Source organism: Puma concolor, chromosome B2 (genome assembly GCF_028749965.1).
Source record: "Puma concolor isolate L17-30 chromosome B2, mPumCon1.1.hap2, whole genome shotgun sequence".
Taxonomy (NCBI): Eukaryota; Metazoa; Chordata; class Mammalia; order Carnivora; family Felidae; genus Puma; species Puma concolor.
In genome coordinates this window covers 42,181,273-42,206,384 of record NC_141671.1, presented here as the reverse complement: position 1 = coordinate 42,206,384, position 25,112 = coordinate 42,181,273, and the positions used below count along the sequence as shown (strand labels likewise).

At 57.5% G+C, this 25,112-nt stretch overlaps 1 protein-coding gene across 9 annotated transcripts in view; it reads right to left on the bottom strand.

Moving 5' to 3' along the window:
- Positions 1-372: 372 nt before the first annotated feature.
- The window catches only part of TTBK1 (tau tubulin kinase 1), a 40,716-nt gene continuing 15,976 nt past the window's right edge, over positions 373-25,112 (bottom strand). For 6 of the 9 annotated variants that reach the window (XM_086706907.1, XM_086706911.1, XM_086706909.1 and 3 more), the window contains 3 exons: positions 23,206-23,767; positions 4,371-5,959; positions 373-3,702 (listed from right to left, as the gene is read on the bottom strand). In XM_086706907.1, the coding sequence (XP_086563033.1) occupies positions 3,312-3,702; positions 4,371-5,959; positions 23,206-23,767 (2,542 nt within the window). In that variant the 3' untranslated portion in view covers positions 373-3,311. Of the gene's footprint in view, positions 3,703-4,370; positions 5,960-18,320; positions 18,591-23,205; positions 23,768-25,112 lie in introns of all 9 variants that reach the window. The other 3 variants (XR_015251245.1, XM_086706912.1, XM_086706914.1) reach the window with 3 other exon arrangements.

The following is a 25,112-nucleotide window of genomic DNA, read 5'->3' as shown; positions in this document are numbered from 1 at the left end:
TTGCCTGTGAGCTTTTTAGCTATATGGTTTTCCAAACTCACTTGTGTCTGTTAACTTTGGGGCAATGCAAATTCTTCCTCCCTGCACAAAGCTAGACTCTGAGCCTCCTTGGAGAGACAACCAGGGGAGCTGAGAGAGCAGAGGCTTTGCTATCAGAGACAGACAGTAGCCCTCTTCCACCTGTGTGACCCTTTATCTGTTCCTGTCCTGAGCGTCTGTTTCCATCTCCATAGAGACAATCTAATCTGCTTCCATGGCAGTCCATTCCCACTTGCCCACCAACTTGCACTCTTCTCCCCTGCCCATTCCCAGCCACAGTGCCTAGGCTTTTCCCTCTTCCCCAAAGGAAGAAGAGTCCAGGCCAACAGAACGAAAGGTCCACAGGCTTTTTAATGGTGTGATGGCTACTTCCCTTCCAAGACCCGATCTAATCATGACAGCGGCTTCCAGGGTGTTGGGGTGGGGGTGGACAGGTGCAGGGTGGGCAGAGGCCATGCAGTGACTGGGAAGAGGTGGGGGAGGGTGTTACATTCTGTTTGGCATGTAAACATTCTTCAGTGGCTTCCCTGGGGGAGGGGGAGGGCACCTCCCTGCCCCCCACTCCATGCCCACCAGGGCTGATCCCCGGAGCTGAGAAGACTGAGCTAGGCCCCCGCGAGGAGCCCGGAAGGGGGGTGCCCACATGAATGGGACATGGCCCTTCTCCTGCACCCGCTTCGTGCACAGTGTGGCTTGGGAGGGGAGGCATGTTCTGGGGTGAGCAGACCTGTGTCTGAGCCAATGACACAGGTTTGTCATAATGGGGAAGTGCTCGAGGGGTGAGGTGGTGGTAGTGGTGGTGGTGGTGTGGCACTCTTATAGAGAAAGGGCTCAGGCCCAGGAGGGCTTGGTGGAGGGGATGGATGCTCAAGGGGGAAGAGGCTGCAGCTGGGGGTGGGGACACTGGGAGGTGTGGTGTCCTCTGCCCTGGATCCTTCCTGGGGAGAAGAGCAGAGTCAGTTCCCTAGTCCCCTCCCACACTCACCCCTACCCCTCCTCCCCCACCTTGGTGACATTCCATGACACAGAGGCCTGAGGTCAGTTGGGAGCCCTAGGGAGGTCTGGAATCCCGAGAGCAGACAGGGTTTTGCGTCTCTGCCCAGCTCCAGTGCTGGGTGAAGCTAGGGGTCAGATGGGCCTGGGGCTCTCTCAGGCCGCCCCCTTTTCTTCCCAACACCAAACCAGGGTGTTGTTGGTCCTGGGGCAGAGGTGAAGCTGGGGGCCCTACATTCATGGTTCGGTTGGTGGCAAGGAGCAGGCCCAGGACCTGGGCACCGGGGGTCATGCCCTGGTCCCCACCTGGCACGAGCTGATTGTCATTCGGAGAAGCTCTAGGTGGCAGGGAGTGGCCCCTCTTCCACCCCCTCTGTTGGACCCAGAGGGCAGTAGAGGCCTTGGGAGGGTCTTGGGTTGACAAAGAGGGCTCTGTCCGGAGAGGTTTCCTGAGTGTTCTGGGAGCTTCTGCGTCAGCATGGGATGGACCTCAAAGGCCGTCCACCCTGGAGTCCTCCCCTGGGCTGGTTTGCAGAGAAGCCACCACCTTGGTGTGGAAACAGCTGCCCAAGCCTGCTGACTCTCCAAGAGGGGCTTCAGCTGGCACCACCAGGCTGCTTCCAGGGCCAACTTGCTCATGGGCATCCTTCTAAGCGATGGTGGCTGGATGCTGCCAGACCACTGGGGCTTGCTGGGGCCTTTCTTCCTCTTCCCCTGGTTGCCTAGCCTTGTTCTCTGTGACTCACAGAACAGAGGGGCCAGGCCAGGGGACAGAGGCTGAGGGTGCTGAGGATGGAGAAGGCCTGCAGGGGACCTGTCCCAGATAGACAGGGTCGGCTGTCCCTTCTGCAGCCCGTGTGCTGCTTGGCCAAGATGTAGGCAGTTGAGGCTCATGATGAGGTGGGATGAGCTATGCAGGAGCCAGACCCAGGAGGAAGCCCCATATCCATTCATGGAGCAGCACAGCCCTCACCCTCTGCAGGGACAGCTCAGCTGCATGGGTTGGGGTTAAGACAAGAGGAGACAGGCTGAAGGGTTAGCTGGGGGAGGAGGGGACTTAGGCTGGACCCATCACACAAGCATACCATCTGGACTTAGAAGGGCCTTTCTGTCTTGAGTCCAGGGGCCAGCTGTCAGGCCAGATGATGGTCCGATCCAGCCCACTCTCCACCCCAGGAGGACAGACAGGGTGACCCGGCCAGAACTGAGTCCATGAATCTCTAAAGGGCCAGTGCAGAGAAGATGAAAAACAGCCATTCTCCACCTCCACTGAACTCAGGAGAGAGGGAAGTTGGCTGAAACTGCAGCAGGCAGGATTGAGGTTAGATGGCAAGGAGTTCCTGATGGTGAGGGGTCCTGAGCACTAGATCAGGAGGCCAAGGGAGGGGGTGAAACCTTTTTTAAAGCCCCCCTCCAACTTCCCATTGGGAAACATGTGCCCAGGAAGGCAGCCCACACACGCTCTCTGGTTCCCATTGAGGACCCACCCAAATTTATGGGGAGAAGGACTTTGCACCCTAGGGGTGCAGAAGAGCAGCCCCCCCCCCCCCCCCCAGTCACCTGCCCACCATCTTCCACAGGGGTGTCCAGAATGGAGCGGACTTTGGGGCTGGTCAGATCTGCCCCCTCACACCTGAGTAGACCAATGGCCCCTGGATCCCAGCTCCCCAACCCCAGCCTAGCAGCTGAGAAGAGGAGGCCTTTTGGACCACCACAGCTTCCAGGAGATTGTGGTATTGGTCCCTGGTGGGGAGGCTGGAACTTCCACTTCCGGAATTTGAGGCTGCCTTTCTCAAAGTGGAGGTGGGTGGGCTTGGGCTGGAAGAAGGCCGGGAGGAGGAAAAGGCGCCGCAGGAGGTGTAAGCAGAGGTCCCTGTGGGAGCACGAAGAGCAGCAGAGGCCTGGCGGGTGAGGGGGCGTCCCCATTAGTGGAGTCCTCAGTGAAAAAGTGGCTGAGCCTTCCCCGGGGCGGAGGGTGAGCCTGCCCCACCCGAAGGGCGGCAGGGGGATGGCAGGGGTCACGGGGAGGGGGCGGAGTACCGGGAGGCTGGCGCTCCCCCCCCCTCCCCAACCCCGCGGCGAGGCGTCCGCCTCCGGCCGGGCCGGCGGGCGGGCGCGGCGAATGCTGGCGCGCGTCCTCGCGGGTGCAGGCGGGAAGCTGGGGCCGCGGGTGGCGCGCGTCAGGCGCGTAAGGCTGTGCTGGGAGCTGTTTCAGTGTGGCCGGCTGCGGATGGGGGGCCGGGGTGAGGGTGGGGGGCCGCGGAGAGCCTCGCGCGTCATTATCTGGCCCCGGCCCGGCCCTCCGCGACCCCCGCCCGGCCTTTGGTTGCTGCGCGCTGAGTCTGGAGTTTCCCTCTGGGTCCTTTCTTGGGGCCCCCCGGGGAGGGGGTACCATCAGGCTGGGCCCGGGCCTGCGGGGCGCCCCGGGGCGGGGGACCTGCGGGTCGGGCCTGGTGCGAGGGAGAGGAGCTCTCTTTGCGGGACAGGGACTGGCTCCGGGGGGACGCGCTGGGCTGGCGTGGCGCGGCGGAGGTGGAGGGGCCTGGACTTCGCGGGGCGGGGGGCCTGGTGCCGGCTGGGGCTCGCCCTGGGCCCGGGCCACGGCCGGGGGGCTGTTTGGGGCGGAGGTCAGCAGCAACGGCCGACCCTGGGGGCTTCTGCAGCTGGAGCCTGCGGGAGGAGGGGGATGGAGGGGTGCAGAAGGCAAGAGAAAAGAAGAGGGCAAAGAAACAAAAAAGGAGAGACATTTTCAGAATCTCTGGGCACTGAGCCCTAGAGTCCTGCGTCTTCAGAGCTGGATGAGGCTGAGGAGATCATGGCACAGGTGAATAAACTGAGGCCTGGTGCTTCATCCTCCAGGGTGGGACCTCTAGAGTCCACCCTCTCCCAGGCTGCTCCCCAAGAGCTTGCTGCAGGCTTTCTTGGACGTCACTGTTTCATCTCTGAAATTCTCATGGATTTTACATTCTACTCTATAATGTACCCGTGTTTACATTGATATGAATCGTGTTTTTTCCCAACTACTCTGCCCTTTATCCTTTGGCTTCAAATGCCTCATGACATACCTGAGGCTGTGATGTGAGCTCCACTGGCCCCTATTAACCTTTCCCAAGTTTGGCCTCCTTGGCACCCTTCTAGACATGTTCACTGTAGCCCCTCCCTTGAGCCCAGTGACAGGGCTGGGACCTGAGTCAGAAGAGACACTTAATGGGGAAGGTGGTGAACAGGTGTAGCTGCATCCTCACTAGGCCCTGACCTTGGCTCTGGGGAGGCCCCTGCTGGTGGAGGCCTTCTGTGGTCACCCTCTGCCCACCCTGGGGCTGGCAGAGGTTTCTCACCTGCTGGTGATGGCTGTGTCAGATGCGGGGGCAGCGCTGTGGGGTCTGCCAGGGGACTGCTGGGCTGCAGCAGGCGTGGGCATGCGGATGCTGATGGGGCGGGGAATCCGGCTCCGGGTGGTAGCTGCCCGCCCTGCCTTCCTGGGGGCGGCAGGCTCCGAGGCAGGCGTGTCCTCCTCTGAGCCCGTGCCTGAGAGCGTCTCAGAGGCACGGCGCTGCTCCTCACTGGAGGAGGACGAGGCCCCAGAGGCCAGCCGCAGCAGCAGGCGGCCCTGCCTCTTCTCCATCACCAGCCGTGCCAGGTCCTGCTGTGGTCGGGCCCTCTTGCCCCACCGCTCTTTGGCCGACAGTGAGCCCGAGGGCTCCGAACCTGTGTCCTCCTCAGACAGCAGGACAGGGATCCGGCTCCTGGGGCGAGGGCCTGGCATGGCATGGCGGCTGGGGGAGACAGTGGCCAGTTTCTCTGGGCCTGGCTCCAGCGGGGATGCTGGAGCTGGCCCGTTAACAAGGGCTGGGCCATTGGGCAGTGAGTCTGTGGCCACCTCCAAGGGGCTATCCATCGGGGGTCCGGACAGAACACAGCTCTCCAGCCCTGACTGGGCGATGCCATTCTCCAGGGGCACGGAGGCCCCCTCCTCCACAACCCTCCCGTCAGAGGGTGCCTCCAGGCCCAGCTCACCCCCAGCACCCAGCTCCTCAGACCGGGAGGCTTGTCCACCGGAAGACATGACATTGAGGTGGGTTTTCTCTGCAATGTGCACAAAGGTCCTCTCAACTTTGGTGAAGGGTGAGGAGGTGACTGCCACTCCTCCTGCCCCTGTGGTCACTGCCCCAGCCCCTGGCCCTGTTCCCAGCCCAGGGGGCTTGGGCTCAGACTTGAGGACAGAGGACAGGGTGCCTGGCTCAGACACGTCCAGCTGGCTGCCGGTGGGCTGGGGCCGCTCTTGCTGAGGAGTGAGGGCAGCCAGAGTCCCCAGGTCAGGGTCAGGGGCCAGGTCGGCAGTGACGGGCGACTTCTTCATGTCGCCAGGGGAGACGAGCACCAGCGTTTTGGAGCCCTCCTCAGGCTCCAGGTCCCCGTCGGCCATGGAGGCCCGGCCCCTGGACTCCTTCTGGTCATCAGCCAGCAGCGTGGAAGGGGCACCCTCTTGGCTCCGGTCAGTGCTCCTCTCACTCCCATCACTGCTGGAGCCACTGCGAGGCCCCAGCACCTCCCCTAGAGCCACTGCCTCCTCCTCCTCTTCCTCCTCCTCCTCCTCCTCCTCCTCTTCTTCCTCCTCCTCCTCCTCTTCCTCCTCCTCCTCCTCCTCTTCTTCCTCCTCCTCCTCTTCCTCCTCCTCTTCCTCCTCTTCCTCCTCCTCCTCCTCCTCCTCCTCCTCCTTCCCATTAGCTTGAGGCTGAACAGGAGCCAGTGGGACCTGGGAGGTGGTGAGCAGCATGTGGGAGAATCCCACCCTCCGGACCCTGTTGAGCAACCGAGCCCGTTCTCGGTAATCAGAGAGGTCTTTCTTGAAGTCCTGGTAGGGCAGGCTCAGAGGCACAGCTCGTGGGAGACCATTGACCTCAAACGGGGATGCCACGGAGAACACCTGCAAGAGGCACATACAGGGACTGGCTGAGGTCACCCACCCTGCCGGGCCCAAGGAGACCTGGGCTGTGCCCACAAGCTAGGAGGCCCACGTGCCCAGCCATGTGCACCAGAGTGTGTGCTCCATGAGGGTAGGCACTGGGTCTGTTTTGTTCATTGCTCTGTCCCCCAAGGCCTAGAATGGTCCCTGGCACCTAGTAAGTGCTCAGTAAATCTCTGATGAAGGATTGTGTGCATGCTCCAGTTCCCCTGAGGACCCCCGGCCCTGATCCTGGCAGTTTCTCTGTCTCCCATATTCCATCTCCCTCACTCTTCTCCCTGCCTCCAAAACCCAGGGCCAGCTCTGGTTCAGTCAGTAGAAGACAATGACAGCTGCAAGGCATCGTAGCCGCCATGTAGATCAACACTCCCTTTGACAGATGAGGAAATCAGGTCTGGAGGGGGGCAGCAAGTGTCTGGGTCAGCCCTCACTGCTCCTTGTAGGGCACAGTTTCTCTGCAGCCAGGGAGCTGGCCACCAGGGCCATCAGAGCTGTGGAGGACAAGGGCAAAGTTCGGCAGTCTTCCACACCCCAAAATGCAGGCTGGGCCCCTGGAGCTCCAGCCCCCCTACCCTCCTGTCAGTCAAGAACTTTCCAGCCCTCTACAGGTGTGTTTTGAGTCCATACTTCCTTCGGGAATTCACAGCCAGCTTACAAAGGGCAGTTTCTTTCCAGTTGATTAAGTTTTCCCTTTTGAAGCTTTGTCCAGCTTGGCAATGTGATGGCCTGTTCTTGGTTTTCTAGGCTCTTGCCACATCTCCCCTTAGCCTCCTCCCTTCTGGACTGGAAAGACCTGACCACCTTCTCAGGACCTCAGCAGCTGCAGAGCACATGGGCACATCTGCCTGGTGGTTCCCCAGCCGGTGGCCTGTTTTGTCCCTCCCGCACTGCCCACCCATCCTTCCGACAGCTGCTACAGTAATCTTCCTGAAACTTGAATCTGATCCTCTCTCTCTCCACTTCAAACCTGCACAAACCTACAGGAGCCCCCACAGTCCTCAGAAAACAGTTCCAGTTCTTGGCTTGGCACATGACAATCCTGTTTCTCACTCCTTGGTCTGGCTCCTACCTTCAGTTCTAGCCTCACTTCCATCAGCGCCCTCTGATCCCCACCTTGTGCTCCAGCCATGCTGATGCCACCAGAAGTTCCCCAAATGTATCATGGTTCTCACACTGCTGTCTTTCCCTCTGGCAGTTCCCTCTGCCTGAGTCCCTGTCACTTCCTCTGGGCACATGACAAATACCTATTCTTCCTCCAGGACTGAGCTTAAAACAACCTTCCAAAACACCTTCCTGTCCACCCACCAAGCAGGCATCATCACCCTCCCTTCTACTTGTTTTCCCTGAGGGTTTTTCTCTTCTTCCTCCCTCCCTTCCTTCCTTCCTCCCTCCCTCCCCCCTCCTTTCTTCCTCCCTTCCTCCCTTCTTCCCTTCCTCCCTCCCCCCTCCTTCCTCCTTTCCTTCCTCCCTTCCTTCCTTCAAGAAGAAGTCCTAGAATGTCTGTTGTCCTGGCCACCATGTTAGAGCCTATGCATCTGTGCATCAGGTATTGAACAAGATAGATATGGTCCTTGTTTTCACAGAGTGTGCAATCTCTCTATTAGGAAATGAAATTGGGATAATGCATACTCCACAGAGATTGTGATCATAAATGAGATCAGATAAGCAATGGGTCTGGCGTATAGCAGTTGCTCAATAAATATCAGCTCCCTCCCACCCCCACCTCCTGCCCCCTGCCCTGCTTCTCTGGTTTGGAGATCACTGCCTCCCTCTGTAAGCCCAGAAATGCCTGGATGCCACACCTATGGGAGATAGGGTGGTGAGAAAAGGAGGGCCTCTCCTAGCTGAGGTTTCTGCAAATAGCCAGAGGCTGGTGGAGGGGAAGGTGGGAATCCCTAAGTCTGAGGATCTGCCCAAGGCTGTGACTTTTCCTCTCCTCAACTGCCATAATCTTTTGCATGATCAGACCATCCATGAGGATGTAATGAGGGTTGGGGGCATGCAAGATGGGGTAGCATCCGACCCCAGGCAGGACCCCTGCACACCCTGTCTGAGCCAGGCACCAGATGGCCTTAGAGCTTTTTCTCCTTCACATCCAGGCTGGAAGTCCTCAGCAATTGTTTTCTTTTTCTGCACTATTCTCATTCATTCATTCATTCATTCATTCATTCATTCAGCAAATATTAAGCCCTAGTTCTGTGCCAGGCCTTGTGCTGGGGGCCCTTTGTCATGTTTAGTTACCAACAGTAAGGCTAAAGACTGGGCAGAGGTGAGGGGGATGCTGTGAGACCCTGGGTGAGTTGCCACCGTGGTGTAGATGCCCGTACTGAGTGCTAGGTACCTATAGACAGACACGGCGCTCTGATCATGTCTCCCTACTGTCTAGCTCAGAACTCACCCACCCAGCAGAACCTCTGCCTATTTTCCCTGTCCCATCTTTGACACTTTGAGTGTCCGTGGCACAACTACCTTTCCCTCTAGCCTTTAGAAAAGACCCATCCATAGGACAGACCCTCTGTTCACAATGTCCATGTTAGATGATCACAGGTGGAACCTTCTCCTTCCATCTCAAAGCCCTCCCCTTCTGTTACATGGGAGGGAGGAGGGATGAGAACTGAAATCAGGCATCAGTGACAATGTCAGATTGAGAAACTGAGGCCTGGAGAGAGGCACTGGCAAGCCCACTTCACAAAGCACATCAACCAACTTGGCCCAGAACCCCAAACTCTTTCCATCGCCTCACTGGCCTCCCACCCTCCCATGCAGGGAAACCTGGGACCTTCTGCCCTTTAGCAGGAAGAACCTTAACCTCAGAACGGGGACAGACTTGCCCTAAGGATCACTGACAAGCCCACCCAGGGCCTGGGCATACTGGATTTTCCATTTCAGAGTCCCTCCACCTCTCCCCATCTGGCTCCATGTTGGGAAGGACAGGCCTGGGCTCAAGTTCCTCCTTCCTCAGAGAGTGGGAGGTCCCCTTCACCCTCCCCCACCCTCTCCTGAATGCCTGAGCCCAGTGAATATTCATCCACTTGCCCATGCCATCCTGTGCTCATTCATTCAGCCAGAGTTCACTAGACAGCCTCTGTGTGCTTGGCCATGTAGATTTGTGGATACCGTGGGAGGGGGACAGCAGTGACACTCTCCCATTCCAGCTCAGAGGGCAGCAAGTGTGCTGGGTGTCAGCAAGGGGAACTCAGCATCTGGGAGGACTCACACCTTCCTACTCCCTTCCTAGGTCAGCGACCCTTTATGATTCCAATTTACTTATTGTGGCTCTCCACACTGGCTTGGCACTGGAGTCTCTCGGGGTGCTTTTTAAACCTAAAGAGCCCTGAGTCCTATTCCCTACCCCCCACCCCTAGTCTGTAGGTCAGAGACGAGGCCCAGAAATCTCTCTATTTTAAATCTCCCTGGTGGTTCTGATGGAGTTTGGCAAAAGGCTGCTACTGTAAGGGTGAATCATGGAGAAGGTGAGGCAGGCCACTGGAGCTAAGACCCTCAGAGAGAATGAAAGTCCCAGCCCTCCCCTTGCTGGGGTCTGAGCCCAGACCCCAAGGCTGTGGCCTCCCCAGCTTCAGAGCCCAGCCCTAATCCATGTTTACTCCAGTCAACAGGAAAAGTGGAGGGATGGACCAGCCTCTGATCTTTCCCTGCTGCCGAGGCTCTCCTCAGCCTTTGACACTGGTGACCCCCCACGCCGGGGACTGGATGGGTTACATACCTCCATTCCCTAGATGGAGTGCAGAGAGCAGCTCTGCCTGGACCCTGGCCAAACCCAGACATTGCACACTGCACTTCAGCCCACAGTCCCAAGGTCAAAGAAGGGGGGCTGGTGAGTGACCAAAGCTGTAGGATGGACCCGGACATCCCACCCCTCCCCCACAAGGCTGGCGCACACCTCCCATCTCTCATCCTCCTGGGGAGCCCCCATTGCCATAATTGCCCCGCATCTCTCTTCCTCCCAGGGAGCCCCCATTGCCGTAACTCCCCCACCTGGAACCAGAGATGAGAAGTGGGCAGTGTAGCACTCTGACCACCATTGCCTTTCCCAGACCTTTCAGCTACCTATCCAAGTTTCCACTCTCAAACCACACCTGCCAAGCCACGGCCCTCCCTGCACTCCTCCACCCCAGGGCCACCCACCTGGACACACTGGCCATTCATGCTCATCTGGGGGCGGGGAGGGGTAAGAAGACCTGAGAAGGTGGCTGCCTACCCTGGGTCTAAGCAGATCCCCGCACACTTGAATCCCAGGTCTCAGTGCTCCCAACCCATCCTTGCCTGCCCCGGAGCTCACAGCATGAGGACATTCTAAATGCTTCAGGGGCAAGAAATGCAGCTCTAGCTTACCCTTCTGCCCCCACACTTGCTTTAGGCCCCAAGGAGTGAAGTGTGGCACTGTGACAGCAGACCTGCAGGAGCTGGGTGCAGGACGACGGAGGGAGAGCCTCCCCTCTTACACGCACTCTCTCTCTCTCTCTCTCTCTCTCTCTCTGCAGCAATCCTCCTTCTTCCAGTCCCACTCCTCTCATGGACCTGGTCTTCCCTCAACCCACATTCTATCCGTCAGCCTCCCACCCCCGCCCCAGGCTCTGCACAATCCACTCTTTCACTGATCCCCCTGGACAGACCATTCTCCCCCAGGCCAGGCCCATCTCAGATCCCCCATCAGAGCAGAGGGGCAGGGGAAGGCTCCTATGGCCCCTTCACAGAGCTCGCTGGCTTCCTGGCCTCCTTCCCACTGCAGGCAGGCACAGGTGCTTGGCCTCAATAGTCTGATCCACAGAGAACAGATTTAGGTGCCCACCCACCTACTTCCCATCCCTCTTCCTGTAAGTTGGCAATTTGGTTTCAGGCCCCAGAGACCAGGGTCCGTCCCCAAACCACTCCTCCAGATGAAAGAAGACAGGGTGAGGGTTGCTAGAGTCCAACTAGGCCCCAAACCTCCTGCGGTCCCCCTCCCCCTCTCCATTGGTCCTTGTCTTAGGGGTGGCTGAGGTAGGGGTGGGGCTGGATCCCTTGATCTGGAATTTGCCCCCACCCAATCCCAGAATCAGCAAGATCAGCTCCTGCCCTCTGCTCAGCCAGGCACCCCCGGAGTTGGGGTCTGCATCGAGGGGTGGGTTAGGAAGGAGAAGTATCAAAGAAAGCAAGCGAGGCGCAGGTTCCTGGAAGGCGTCTTTAATCAGGTTTTGGTAGTACACAAGCTCTCCGGATTGTCTGCATTAACATACAGGGACTTAAAAAGGCACAAGATCCCTCGCACAGCGACGCGTGACGGCGGGGCGCCCCCCACCCCCGCCCTTGCGCGGCCGTGTGCGCGTGGGTGCGTGTCCGTGTCCCACCCCCGTGGCGGCGCCGCGCGTGTGCGTGTCGGTTTCAAGTGTTGGATTTGTACAGTACTCGCAGTCTAGGGGCGGGGGCTCAGTGCATGCTTTTCCACCCGGGCCCGGGGCCCCCCCGACGCCGCTATGTACACTGAGGACGCACCCCGGAGAGAAAGAGGAAGAAAAAAAAAAGCGTCCCATCTTCGTGTGTGTGTGTGTGTGTGTGTGTGTGTGTGTGTATGTGGTCTTGAGTTTCTCGTGCATGCTTACGCGGCTAGGGTTGGGGAACAGTGCAAGCTTATAATACAGTATTATTGCAGTACAAAAGGGGGGGGGATGTGATGGGAGGGGGGAGGCTTAGGAATAAACTGGCTGGAATTCGGGACCTCCGGAAGGGTCCTCTCCCCAACCCCCGTCCCATCCCTCACTCCCCTCCCCACCACGATTAGGAAGCAGCTCCCAACGCTGGGAGGGGATCCTTGGGTCCCTGGAAGGAAGAGGCTCAGCTGGGCCCGGGGCTGAACTTCCCCCATCCCACCAGTCCCACCTCTCAGGGGGCAGGGGCCAGCCCTCTCCTTGCTAAATACTGGCAAACATTAGGGCCCCGAACCCCGCCTGCTCCCCCACGGAAGCCCCTCCAAGTGTGGGTGAGGGGAGGGGTCGACAGAGCAAGTGCAAAGGAAGCAGATGTTGGTCCCTGAGTTTTATTTTCGGGGGTGGGGAGGGAGAAGAGCTGGAAGTGGGGGCATGTTTGGGGACCCCCAGGGCCCGCAGTGTGGAGTGGGGTGGGGCAGGAGACACAGACGTGGAGGCGTGGGTAAAAAGGGGGTGTTGGGTGGCTCTGAGAGACCTAGGCTCAAAGCTTGTCTCCCCCTCAACTCTGGGCTCTTTGGCATCCAATTGCAAGGCCAATTATGGGGGGGGGGGTGGCTGTGGGCAGTTGAGGTAACAGGAATCTGGGGTGGGGCGACGGGGGCCCTTCGAGCCGGGAGAACTGGCCAGCTCCCCCTCCCAGCCCTTCGTCTGCACCCCAGCCCTGGAAGCACTGAGGGGCGAGCCCCCGCCCCAGGGTCGGGGACCCAGTGGCCGCGAGCCGGCGGAGGGGAAAGCAAACACAAACTTGGCGCGAGGGCGGGGCGGCGGGGAGGGCTAACCCGCGAGAAGGGGTACTTTAGCAGCAGGCAGCTCGGCGGGGGGCCAGGGGTCGAAGGTCCCGAGGGCGCGCGCGGAGGCGGGGCGACGTGGAAGGCGGGGCTGGGGGGGGGGTGTCGGGCGGTACCCTGGTCGCGCGCGTAGCAGCTAAAAAGACGGACCATACATTCGTGGCGCGCTGGCCGCGGGAACGGGCGTGTGGGGGCGGGTCCCGGGGGCGGGGACAGAGTGGAAGTGGTGGTTAGGGTCCCGTTACAGTAGTTATAAACCTGCGAGGGGTGCCCGGAAACGCGATCTTTGTGCTCTCCCGGCCGGGGGCTACTAGTTTGCTGTCCGGAGAGTGGATGAAATGTGCGCGCAGCAATGGAGTGTGCGTGTGTGCGCGGGCCAGTTAGTTGTGGCAAGGTGAACCCCACCCCCCGCACCCGCAAAGCCTGTGCAGGTAGAAGGGACGGTATGTTACGGGACTGACGGCGGAGCCAAGTGAAAGGAGAGGTCTAGAAAGGTTCCCATAGTCCTCTGGGCTTCATTGCCTCTCCTCCCCTACTGCTTCTCAACTCTTTACATGGGGGGAAGGGGTCCACTCAGGCTCCGGGGCGCCCTGAGCTAGGAAGCCCACTGGATGGTATGGGGAGCCATTGGGGATATTTGAGGGATGTGGTCCTCAGGCTGGGAGCCTCTCCCTTAGGGAGAAGGATGCTTTAAAATTTTCAGAGGCTGACCCACAAGTCCCAGGAGGCACCTCTGTACCTAATAGGAATAATGCAAACTTTGGGGACATGCCCTCCAACTTAAGGAGAGTGATTTGCAGGGCGCCTGGGTGGCTCAGTCGGTTAAGCATCCGACTTTGGCTCAGGTCATGAACTCGAGGTTGGTGGGATAGAGCCCCATGGTGGGCTCTGTGCTGTGAGCACAGAGCCCACTTGGGATCCTCCTCTGTCCCCCTCTCTCTCTGCCCTGTCCCTGCTCACACTCTTATCTCTCTCAAAAGTAAACATAAAAGAAAAAGGAGAGTGATTTGCCACACTCCTTGTTACCAAGGACTGCCTATGGCAGTGGGCAGATTCCTGCCCTTTGGGTGGAATCTTAGTGGAGTTTGGGGTAGGGTGGGTGGTGTTCAGGCTCTCCTTAGGGGTCCATTCTCAGGCATCCAAGCAACCCAAAGAGAACAGAGGATACTGCATCCTCCCACAGCCAGGGGCCCCCCCACACTCCCTACGCATGGTCTTCCCTGGCCATCCAATATAGACACATCTGCCACAGTTCCTCTGCCATCCAGTGGCCCAGGCTCCCCATCACCACTACCTGGGCAGACAGCACCACCCCCTCCTCAGAAAAAGGGATCTAGGCAGGGCAGAGGAGAGAAAAGGAGGGTCCCGGGACCCTCTACAGAGAGGACCCCTACTTTTTCCTGGGATTGGAGGGGTCTACCCAACCCCCTCGGCTGGGGAAGCAAGGGTTAATGTACACGCATGGCTCAAAGGTCCCATCATTCCCCCACATGCTGGGCACGGCTATGCCCATTTCCCCCCAAACTGGAAAATGCAGAGGGAGATTGATGGATTCAGGATGCTAGTGGTTGGGATGAATGATCAGTGGTTATTGCTGTGACCCAAGCTGCCTTGAGTGTGTGGGGGTGTTTACTCATTACTGAGAATTTACTAGAGTATTTTTCACTGACCTAGCGTCCTGTGCCATCAGAGAAAATACTGGTCCTATCAGGAGGACCCCACTTACCCCAAGCCCACTGGACCACACACACATTCAGGCACACACACCATGAGGTCACCGACATGCACACACAGCACACGCCACACATTCCCCGCTGGTTGGCCGTGAGCTGCTTCCTTTTAGAAGCCCACTTGATTTTTGGGTTCCTGGAACATCATCCCCCTTGAAGTTCTGCAGCCTTGGACAGAAGAGATGGGTAGGGAGTCCTCAGGCTCACAGAGGATGCAAATTGTGTTCAGAGTCTCTGCCCTTAAGCCAGTTTTGTTTGGCTCACAGTGATTTTTCTTTAAAAAGTTTTTTTTTTTTTAATTAGATGCCAATAATTAAAAGTTGGGAGATTTCACACACAAAAAAACTGGAAGATAGTGGCAACAATTGGCTGAGCTGAGGATGGGGGGATGGTTCTCCCATTTATCACAGTCCCCAAACCTGCCCTCTCTCTGACACTGCTTGGCTCCTGTTGAGGTGTGAGTTGGTGACAGCTCAAATCCCCATGGCCAGTGGTAACCAATGCCAGTACCTTCCCTGTGAGCCTGAAGCCCAGGAACACCCCCTCCCCCCGCCCCACCCCAGTCCAAAATACTCCAAGGTCATGGTTCTGAGTACCTGCCTTCTCACTGTAGCTCTTACTCCACCCTCTGAATCTCCAGAGCTGCTTTGGGATGCCTGGGGTTGTGGGATGGAGAGGGTGGGGTCTCTGGAGAGATTGGGTCGGCCACTGCAACCGACCCCGGTACTCTGGAGTGATCCCCACCTGGACACCATCCCACACCGAAGTGGGAATGGAGAAGGGAGGAGAGTCTGGCTTCTAGACAACTCCCTGCCTCTTAGGTAGAGCAAGGAGGAGCCAAGCAGAAAGGACAGTAAATAGACCACTACACAGACTAAAATGCTCTAAAATGCCTATCAAACAAGACCTCAGTTATTCGGCATTGGTGAGTGTTTTAATGTTTGGTAACTTAAATATTCTGAATAATCTAGTAAATGCAGGTAATACTGGGATCTACCTCCTAGGCTATTATGAGGATTCAATGAGTTAATTTTGTGAACTGCTTAGATCACTGCCTGGCACATAATAAAGTACTATGTGCCACTGGTCATTAAATAAAATTTAAAAATAATAATTGGAAGCCATCACTATATGCAGGGTGTGACTATAAAGTACAAAGACACCATTTTGGAAGTACAGCAAAGAATGCTGCCTCTTTTCAAAGCTGCCCCTGGGGAAGCTGTGTGTGACCTCCTCTTTGGGAAACCCTGCAGAAAAAGAGCCCAACAACACCGCAGACTCACAACTTCCCTACCCAGCCTGGGCCCTTACAGACAAGCGACTATACTCGTACACGCAAAGCATGCATGGCTCTACCGAGCTGCACATAAACTTGACCCAATACACATAGTTCCAAATGGCCTTCGCTCTTTCCAGAAATCAGAGCCACCCTCAAAAGATAATAATGTTATCAGGATCACCTCCTGTTGGCTCAGAGCGTTATGGCTTACAAAATACTCTCCCCATCACCACAGAAGGTGGTCCCCTAAAGGACAGAATGTTTGAATCACGATCTTACTTTAAAGGACACATCCTCTCCCACAGGTATCAGTTTGGGAGGGGAGGGGTGTCTGTGAAAATTCAGCCACCTTTGGAATGCTTAACAGGATTCCCCACCTCCAAAAGCTTTGGAAACAGAAATATTTAATGCTAAAACAGAGACTGAAGCTAGTGCCATCATCTTTGATAAGTCACAAGGCACTTTGGGATCTTAGAGTACCTCAGGGTTCTGGTCACCGAGTGGGAGCTGTGCTCAGGGTCAGGTAGCAGAACCCTCTGGAAGGGAATGCCGGATAACAGAGTGCTTGGTTTCATCTAACCCCGGATAGCAGGGGCCCTGCCCCCACCGCTGCTGACTTTCAGAGCTGCTGGTGGACAGACTCCCCTTCATTTCACCCTCTGCCACTAGCTAGGGAAGATGGGAAGAGGGCCAGAGGGGGAAGGGAAGGGGGCAGTGCCAGAATGTGGAAGGCGGGAGTGGGGCTACTGTCCATCCCACCCCCTAACCTTTGTGCTTTGTGTTCTCTGTCCTTTCTCTTCAAAGGGTCTACCCTGCCGCTCCTCTCCCCTCTGCCACAGCAGGATGTAGAGCCACCCAAAACACTGGAGGGCAACAGAGGCTTGAACTTGGGGAGGTTCAAAAGTAAGCAGCTGGGATGAGGTGGGAGTGGGGCACAAGTACTAGGGCAGGAGTCTGGCTTTCATTCCTAGATTAGGAAGGTGCTCTTGGCCCAGACATCCTCAGATAAGAACAGATTTTGGAGAAAAGAACGTAGTGAGTGTGGGTATAGCTCATGTGAATGAGCTATACACAGTGCCAGCCAGCCGTGAGGACATTTCAGCCAAACAGCACTGCCCACCCACTTATGACACCCCCAAGTTGGGGCAAGGATGCTGAGGCCTCTACTCCAACCAGAGATAGCTGGAGAGTTGAAGGGAGTTGACCTGGGAAGGAAGAAGAGTCAAGGGGAAAAGGGGGTAGAGAGAGGAGCCAGGATGAGAGCAGGTACATAGGAAACTATCAAGGACTGCACAAATATTTTTCTGACTCCCTAACACACACACATGCACACTCACACACACCCACACACATAGGGCTGCAACACTGCAAATTCAGTGGGTGTCATTCACATTAGGATCTATGTAAATGGTACTCCCTGGAATTGTGCAGTGCACAGCCTCAGCACCTGTCCATGGCAGCCTTGCCACATGCCCAAATATTCATATGTAAGCACACTCACACTCACAAGTGTACATGTGTGCACACAAGCATATACACCAACACAGTCTCACTGCAATAAATATTTTGCAAACCTTCAGGCCTCAACCCTTCCTTCCCTTTCTAAATAGGCATAGGCACTACCCTTCCTGGCACCCTCCCCACCACTACTCCATTACCCAGAGAAACAGAGGTGCTGGCTGACAGGGGCAGGAATGAGGAAAGGGAACCTTGGGGGTCCCTGCAGTGACAGGTTGGGGGCTGAGAAATGAGCGGAAAGGGCATAGCAATCTGGCACCCATCTCCAGATCCCCGTGTGATCTGCCTACCCTGTGCTCCCTCTTCACCATGGTCCCTGGGGGCCAACTGGCTTGGCTGAGCACTTACAGGAAGTAGTCATCCTCTAAGAGGGACACTCGTGGGGCTGCTGCTGTCTGGGATTTGTCCTGAGCTCACAGGTGCCGCCTCATCCTTAACAACCACCCTCTCTGCCACTGCTTCTAGATTGAGCCCCCTCACCCTAGGCTCCAGCTCCCTCTGAGGGGCAGACGCCAGGCCCCCATTCGTCCATCCTCAGCTCCAAACGAGCTGGGCAACCCAGTCCCACCAGGGGGTGATGGCACATATGCCCTGGGCCAAGGGCAGCCTACAGGGGACTGAGCTTCAGGCCTCCTGGGTCAGATGTGGGAGGTAGGGGCTCTGTCCTCTGTGACAAGGGCATGGGAAAGACTCGCTGGATCACAAGCCTGCTTTCCCTTCACATCACTGAGTACGGAGGCACTCTCTACCGAGCCCCAAATCTGGCTGACTAGGCCCCCGGCTCATACACAGGGCCACATGCCTTGCCCCACACAGATAAACAGACACATTACAGGAGAGGGTCTCAATCTTCTGCCCCCTCCCCCAGGGCTGAACCGCCCCGCCATGCCAAGAAGTCACCGATTAAACAGAATGAACTCCATGCCAGACCGACTCTGACCCAGCATGCCTTTTCTCCCTGACACCTTGCTTTCCACCGGACTCTGGACCCACTAGTGGCTCCAGCCCAGTGCTTCTATCCTGTCCCTGAAGGCGCACCGACAGCCCCACCCCTCCCTGCACCATTTGGCTGGCACCAAGCAAAGGGAGACGTTGGGGGGTGGGGGTGGGCATTACAGTACCTTGGGCCAACGTTATATGGGGCTGTATTGCATGATGGGGATGGGATGGGGTGTGTGAGTGTGTGATTATTGCGACCTGGGAAGGAACCATGGTCTCTGCCTGCTCCCCACCCCCCCCACCTGCCCCCTCCAGGAGGGGGGGGAGCCCAGCCTAGGTCTTGTGGGTGAAGCGGGCCCACACCTGCTGCAGCTGGGACCGCGAGATGCGGAGCACCGAGGGCACGAGTCTGTGGTTGCCGGCGGCGAGGGGCGCGTGGCGCCGGTGGGGCGCCCGCACGGGGCTGCTCTCCGCCGAGCGGCTGCGCTGAATGAGGGAACCGGAGGAGCCGCCGCCGCCAGGGTGAGGGTAATGCTCGGTCTCCAGCGTGGAGGAGGAGAACACGGAGGACGCCAGTCGTCGCAGAGGGCTGTACCGCGGGAGGGAGTGCCCCGAGAGTCTGTCCTCCTCCAACTGAAAGAGACCAAGAGAGTGGAGGGAAAAGAGGCGTCAGGCACAGACTCGACAGCTCCGTCTCGGGGGGCCACCCACCGCTCACAGCCCCTGCGGCGCTGGCGTCCCGGGCAGGGCGGGGGGCAGGGTCGGCCAGGTGGAGGGGTGCACACTGCCCCGTCCAACCTCAGAACCTAGCCTCTGGCCTCCAACTCCCTTCCCAGTCCTCCTCCTCTCTGGCACTTCTCACACCTCTGTCTCCTTGCGGAGACCTTGGTCACTCACCTCCCCTGGGCAGCCTTCCTGCCTTAGCCGGTGGGAGCTCAGAGCTCCCTCTGGGCTTGAGGAGTCCTCCGCCCTCCCCCCCAGGAAGGCCCCTCTGCAACTGTTACCTGCCATCTGTCTCCCCAGCTGTACTCCTTACTCCTCATGACGTGGTCCAGAGAACATTCCCTGCACACCCTCTGCCTGTACCACAGCGGGATGCCAGGGTCTCAGTGAACAAAATGTAGCAGAATGGTAGGACTCTGGAGTCCGGCTATCCACGTTGGAATCCCAGCTCTACCACTCACTACCTGGGTGACCTCAAGCAAGCTACTTCACTTCTCCTGCCTCAGCTTCCTCACCTGTCAATGGGAGTAATAATGGTTCCCACCTCATAGGGTTGTTATAAGGATTAGGTGTTTATAATATGCACAGCACTTAGGACTGCCTTGGAGTAAATGCTGTGTCATGTGAGCTGTTCCAGTATCCTTTAAGTCACTCTTGAAAATGAGGAAAGGAATAGAGGACTGGTAGGAGAGGCAAACAGAAAGCATTTCTCCAAAGTGGCTTTTCCCCCAGTCCTCTCCAAGGCGGAGCCACAAGGCAGCCGGTGGGAGGGGGTTGGCCACCTCACAGATATCTGGAAGAATCCTGTTTGTGCCCTCTTGGCCTCATACCCTGAGAAGGAAAAGGGAAAGTGGGCCTGTGCATCCCAGGCCCGTGGGGACGGAAATGGTGACTGGGGTGTCACCAGACCTTTCCCATCCTGACCCCTAGCTCTTCCTGTGACTGAAGTCAGTTTAAATAGCTTTTGGTGGGTCCTGAGGACTGGGCTGGGCCAGCTGCCAGAAAGCTGAAGGAGTCGTGGGGTGGGGTGGGCCCAGGACACTCAGTTCCAGTGCCCCCTTATAGATGTCAAATGGGGACACAGGGACCCAACATGGAGCCTCCATCAGAGAGAGGGGGAGACAGAAGATTCTGATAGGATTGTCTTTGGCCCCACCCTGCTTTTCCTTCCAGCTCCTTCTGAGCTGGCGGTCCTGGCTGCACGGAGGGTTAGGGGTCCGAGGCCCTCCATCCAAGTGATAGAGACACCAGCCCACGGCTCCCCTCGCAGCACACGTGCGCAGTCTGAGTGTAACACCCCAGCCAGAGTGTGGCAGCTTCCGGAAGGACTTAATCCCAGCGTGCTCCTGCCCTTCACTTGCCTTCCATGCCCGGTTGAAGTGCCACCTTTGCGAGACCACCCAGCTTCCCAGGCAGGCCCCCCCTTCTAGCAAAGAAGAGTTCTCTGCTCTCCGCTTTATGGCCCTTGCCAATAAACACCCATGTCCACACCTTTGCGTCCCCACCCACGCCTGAGAACTGCGGGCTCTGAAAGAGCAGAACTGTGAAGCCTTATTCAGCTTTGTCCCCAGCCCCCAGCACGCTGCCTGGCACGTGGCAGAGAAATGCTCTAGCGGCGGCCAAGCAAATGTCCATGCACTCAGAGAATGCTGGCCTGCTGTGTTACCAGCCAGAGACAACCGGCAAAGGATGGTAAACATCTCTCCCCCAAAATCACACACCCTCTGCTGCCTTCCCCTCGGCCTTAGCTTTCCAGCCACGACTAATTTGCACCTTAAATTCCCTGCAGAAGAAAGCAGTGCGTGTGTGGAAAGAGAAAGTTTAACATATCATGGCATTCACACCGAGGAACAATAGATGCTCTAAAATTGCGCCTGGTTCCACATTATCCTCGTCCCTGCTCCCCACAGTGTTGCAGGTGTTTGTATCTTTAAGGATTACTGTTATGAGGAAGTTCACACATCAGATGCTGAGCAGAGCAAGCTAGATCTAGGAGGGGATTCCCTGCAGAAAGGTGGCAGGGTGGTTCCAGTGTGCAGCCAGTCTTGGGAGCCCCCCCATAGCCTGGACTCAGGACTCCTTTCAAACCAAAGAAAGAAGGAACAAATGTGCCAGTCCACTTCTCCGTCTTCCTCTGCCCTTGACAAGGAGGGTCTCTGCCTCCTTCACCTGGACTGTGCTGTACTGAAATACTCGGTAAAACATGTCACACCCCGTGTGCTCACACATAGCCGCACACACACACACACAGGCCACCGTGAACACTGCTGTGCCCAAGGCACACCTGCTGACGTGGCCCAGCCAGCGGGTGAACACATACACGTGCATTCACACACATAAGTACTCCGGTTCTCTCTGACCCTACACGATGCTGCTCTCTCTGGCCTGTGTCTGCTCCTCTCCTAAACTCACAGGCCTCAGACAGCGCTCACCCAGCTCTACCTCTTGCCCCCTGGTGATCTTGGGCTAAAGGCTTAGACCCTCCCAGCCTTGGTTTCCTTACCTTTTGAAGGCGGGCGGGGGGGGGGGGGTGTCTCCTTATTTGCGTTAATTGTTGTGAGGAAGACACACGTGAAATACGGAGGCATTAAGAGCAATGCATCTCTGGTCACTGTCACCAGAATTTTTGCTCTGATGATCATCAGCCCTCCAGCTTTGCTATCCCGGCTCCCAGGGTTCCCTGCGCTCTTGCAGACCCGCTGCATGCTCCACAGACACACCACTGCGTGTGCACACCCACACCCATGTGCGCTCCTGAGCTGAGCTGATACAGAAATGCACACACGCAGCCAAAGAATGCTAACCAACTTCGCTGCCGTGCACTATGGGGAAACCAAGTCCCCACTTAACGCCCCCTCCAGACACATGCTGCCTGTCCACAGCACGAGCAGGACCTGAGCCCAAGGCTGAGACTGAACAAGTCCCCTGCGCCCGCTTCCCCAACTCTTTCTCCTTACCCCCTTGGCTGGAATTCCCCAAAGCAAGGGTGTTTCCCAGGACCTGGAAGGAATCTGAAGGTGAGAAAAACCTCCCAGATAGCTCAGCTCCCTCTCTGAGACCCAACTGGCCTGCAGTCACCAGGAGGGGACCAGCAGAGAGCCCAGGTCCAGAATCTAGGCCTCCTGACTTGGATTCTGGGCTCTCTCTACCCTCTACCACCACTGTCAGTCTCCCCTCCTAGACTCTGCACTTCCTGTGGGTGCAAATGACCTCTGGTGCCTCTGGGACCTGCCACAGGCTACATGCTCAGCAAGTGTGGAATGACTAGGTATTGAACAAATGAATGAACGCAGGAAAAAATGAGAGGGGAGCGAGGTGGAATCGCAAACCGATCTTGCTTCTTCTGCTTACCCAGTGCTGGCCTGGTGGGCACAATGTCTAGGTCAACGACAGTCATGCTAGCCCATACTCTGCCCTGGCTGAGCCTCCAATTTAGGTTGGCTAGGACCTCTCTCAGAGTTCCCACTTTTATAGTCCAGAATCCAGGGCACAGCTAAGACGCACACCCCTTGGGATCTCAGCTCAGAGACCCTCTCTTCTAGACGTGGGGATGGGGCCTGAACATAGCCCTGCCTGGAGCTGCCCTTCTCCAGGGCACCCACATGCTCCCAGGCCGGGCCTCCCAATCTGAGCACACAGCAGAACTGACCCCGGCCCTGGGCCCTGCTCCTTGGATTTCCCAGAGCCACCTGGTGCACACCCCAAACGTGGGGTGACTGAGTGGAACGCGGCACAGCCCCAGAGCCCTCCAGCATCACCTCTTTGGCCCTCCTCAGCCCCTCAGAGGAGACATGCTCCTTTCAAAACCACCAGTGACAGCACTGCTGTCCATCCAGAACTCAGCCGGGAACCCTCTGCTCACAGCCCGCTCAGTTCTTTCCCCAACACCTCTTGGTTCTGTCCACCTTGCCCCACGTCCAGAGCGCCCACCCTGGTCCAAGCCACCAGGGCACTCTCTTGCTGGCACCTGCTGTGTGGCCTTCCTACTGGCAGTTCTGTGCCTTTTAATCCGTTTTCACACAGCAGCCAGAGGGATCATTCAAGAGGACCAAGGTAAACATATGTCACACCCCTGTTTCAAAGCCTCGGGTGGCTCACCGAGTCCTCAGAATCAAGCTCTAACCCTTTAGCTCAGCCCCAAGGCCCTCCAGGATGGAGCCAGAGACCTACCCCTCAGCTTCATCTGCTGCAACATGCAATCAGCGCAGTGCTTTCTGACTGCCACCTCCGGGCCTTTGTACACACTGTCTGCTTGGCCTGGGAGGCCTTTCTCCTGCTTTGTCACCTGGCTGACACTGCTCATAATGCAAAACTCAACTCAGAACGTTGAGGGTGCCTTCTCTGGAAGCTTTGACTGTCCCCCAAGCATGGTTTTGGACCCTGAAATCTGTCTACCTTCATCACAGCCTGCAACTGTTGGGTGCTATTCAATAACCCCCATAGAGCACACAAGGAGCACATCAAGAGCGCTCCAGGCAAAAACTATAGGCATCCAGGGGTGGGGAGTGGGTGCAAGCCGCCTTACCTGTCTCTGCGGGCCTGTGGGATCGGACTCTCTCCGTCGAGGCCGGGGTCCCGAGTGCAGGGGCGAGTGGGAAGGGCTGCCGGGCGTGGGGGGCTGCGACGTCTCTGACCGGCCATCAGCTTGGCTCAGCTGGGGTGGTAGGGGCTGGGTTGGAATCTGCCGAGGGTCCTCCTCAGCCAGCGTCTGCATGCCTCGTCCCCGGGGCCTGACGGCGGGCTCTGCCCCTGGCCGCCGCCGCTCCTCGCCCTCCTCGGGCAGCGGCCGCAGCTCCTCGGGCTCCTCGTCCGTGGTGCCCGATGTGCTGGGCTCGGCCCCCGGGGGGAAGTCCTTGAGCTCTGTCTCCTTGTCAATGATGACCCACTCCTTGCTGTCAAAGTCCTCCTCCTCGGCCAGCGGCACTGAGCGGAAGGCGTTGCTAAGGGCCTCCTGCTCCACGGAGGCTGACACGTCCATGCGGCCGCTGGCCTGCCGATCGGCGTGGCCTGTGTCCACTGAGAGCATCTGGGCCGGCTGCGAAGAGCAGGCTTGGCGCGAGGGTGAGCCGGGCAGATCCATTCGTGACCTGCAAAGCCAGCCCACGGGAGGCTCAGTGCCAAGCCTCTCCAAATCTCCAAGGAACTCGAGTAGGTGGCCAGGTGCAATGTGACCCCTAGAACCTACTGACCACAGCATCTCTCCCACCCTGGGCCAGGCCCGGTCACCTCCTAGATTACCACCCCCTAACCTCACTCCCCACAGATTTCATTCATCCATTCATGCATTTATTCCCTTCAACACATGTATTTGAATGCTTACTGTGTTCCAGGAATACAAACATGCAGAAAATAAAACCTGGTTCCTGTGCCCAAGGAACGCTCTCTTCTGGACCAGCCAGGAAACTTAATCTCCCTAAGGCCCACTTTATGCTTGCTGGTCCAGTGCTCACACTCCGTCAGAGGCTGCCTCCAGGGCAAACACACCCATCTCGCCCTTCAGTTTGCAGATGAGCTTTCTAGCTTCTTCTACCACCACCTCCAGGTCTGGCTGGCTGGTTACACCACCTCTAGCAAACTCCAGTGGCTCCCAGCCCCGATGACAAAGTCTATGTTGCTTAGCATGGCACTCAAGCAGCCAGACTAAGGCCCAGTATCACCATTCTCCCAGCCGGACCCAAGTCAGGGTCACTGGCTTTTCCCCAAATTGCGCATGTGCTCATATTTCTGTGCCATTACACATGTCACTCTCTCCACATGGCCTGACCTTCCACCCTTTGCTGTCCCAAGCAGCTTGGATGTCACTTCCTGTGGGGGGAGCCTTTCCATCCTGCCTGGGGGGCTACTTTGCCTTCCCAGCACTGTCTGTGCGCCCCTGTCCTCACAGAGTGGAGCCCGTGTGTTTACATACCTGTCTCCCCACGAGGCCGTGAGCCCTGCCAGCCAGGGACTGGGTCCCATCTCACTCTGGGGCAGTGATCCTACCTTGGGACACCTCTTCCGTTGTTACCTTACACTGTGCTGTGAACCTCACATTACTTCCAGAGGTTCTCAACTGGAGGGGAGGGTACCAGTGCCAAGGTGAAGATTTTGCTGCCTGCAGGAAGCTACACAAAGGCCAGGGTGCCCCCACCGAGGACCACGGAGGCTTAGCTCCCCTGGGGTTGTGCACACCCTCATGCTCAGGCTGTGGGCAGGGGGCTGACTTTTTTTCTCCCGCAGCCTTGAGCCTGTGAGACAGAGGGGTGCAGTTCAGAGCCACTGTGGGGCTTTCTCAACACCCCCCTGCCCTGGTCTGTGGGACCTACCAACTCCTCCCTCTCCACAAGATTTGTATTGATTTAATAAGGCCTTAAATACAAACATCCCTGAGGTGGGCCACCCAGGGTCCTACACTGATGCTCCCATGCGAATGGCTGGTGTTGCTTCCTTTCC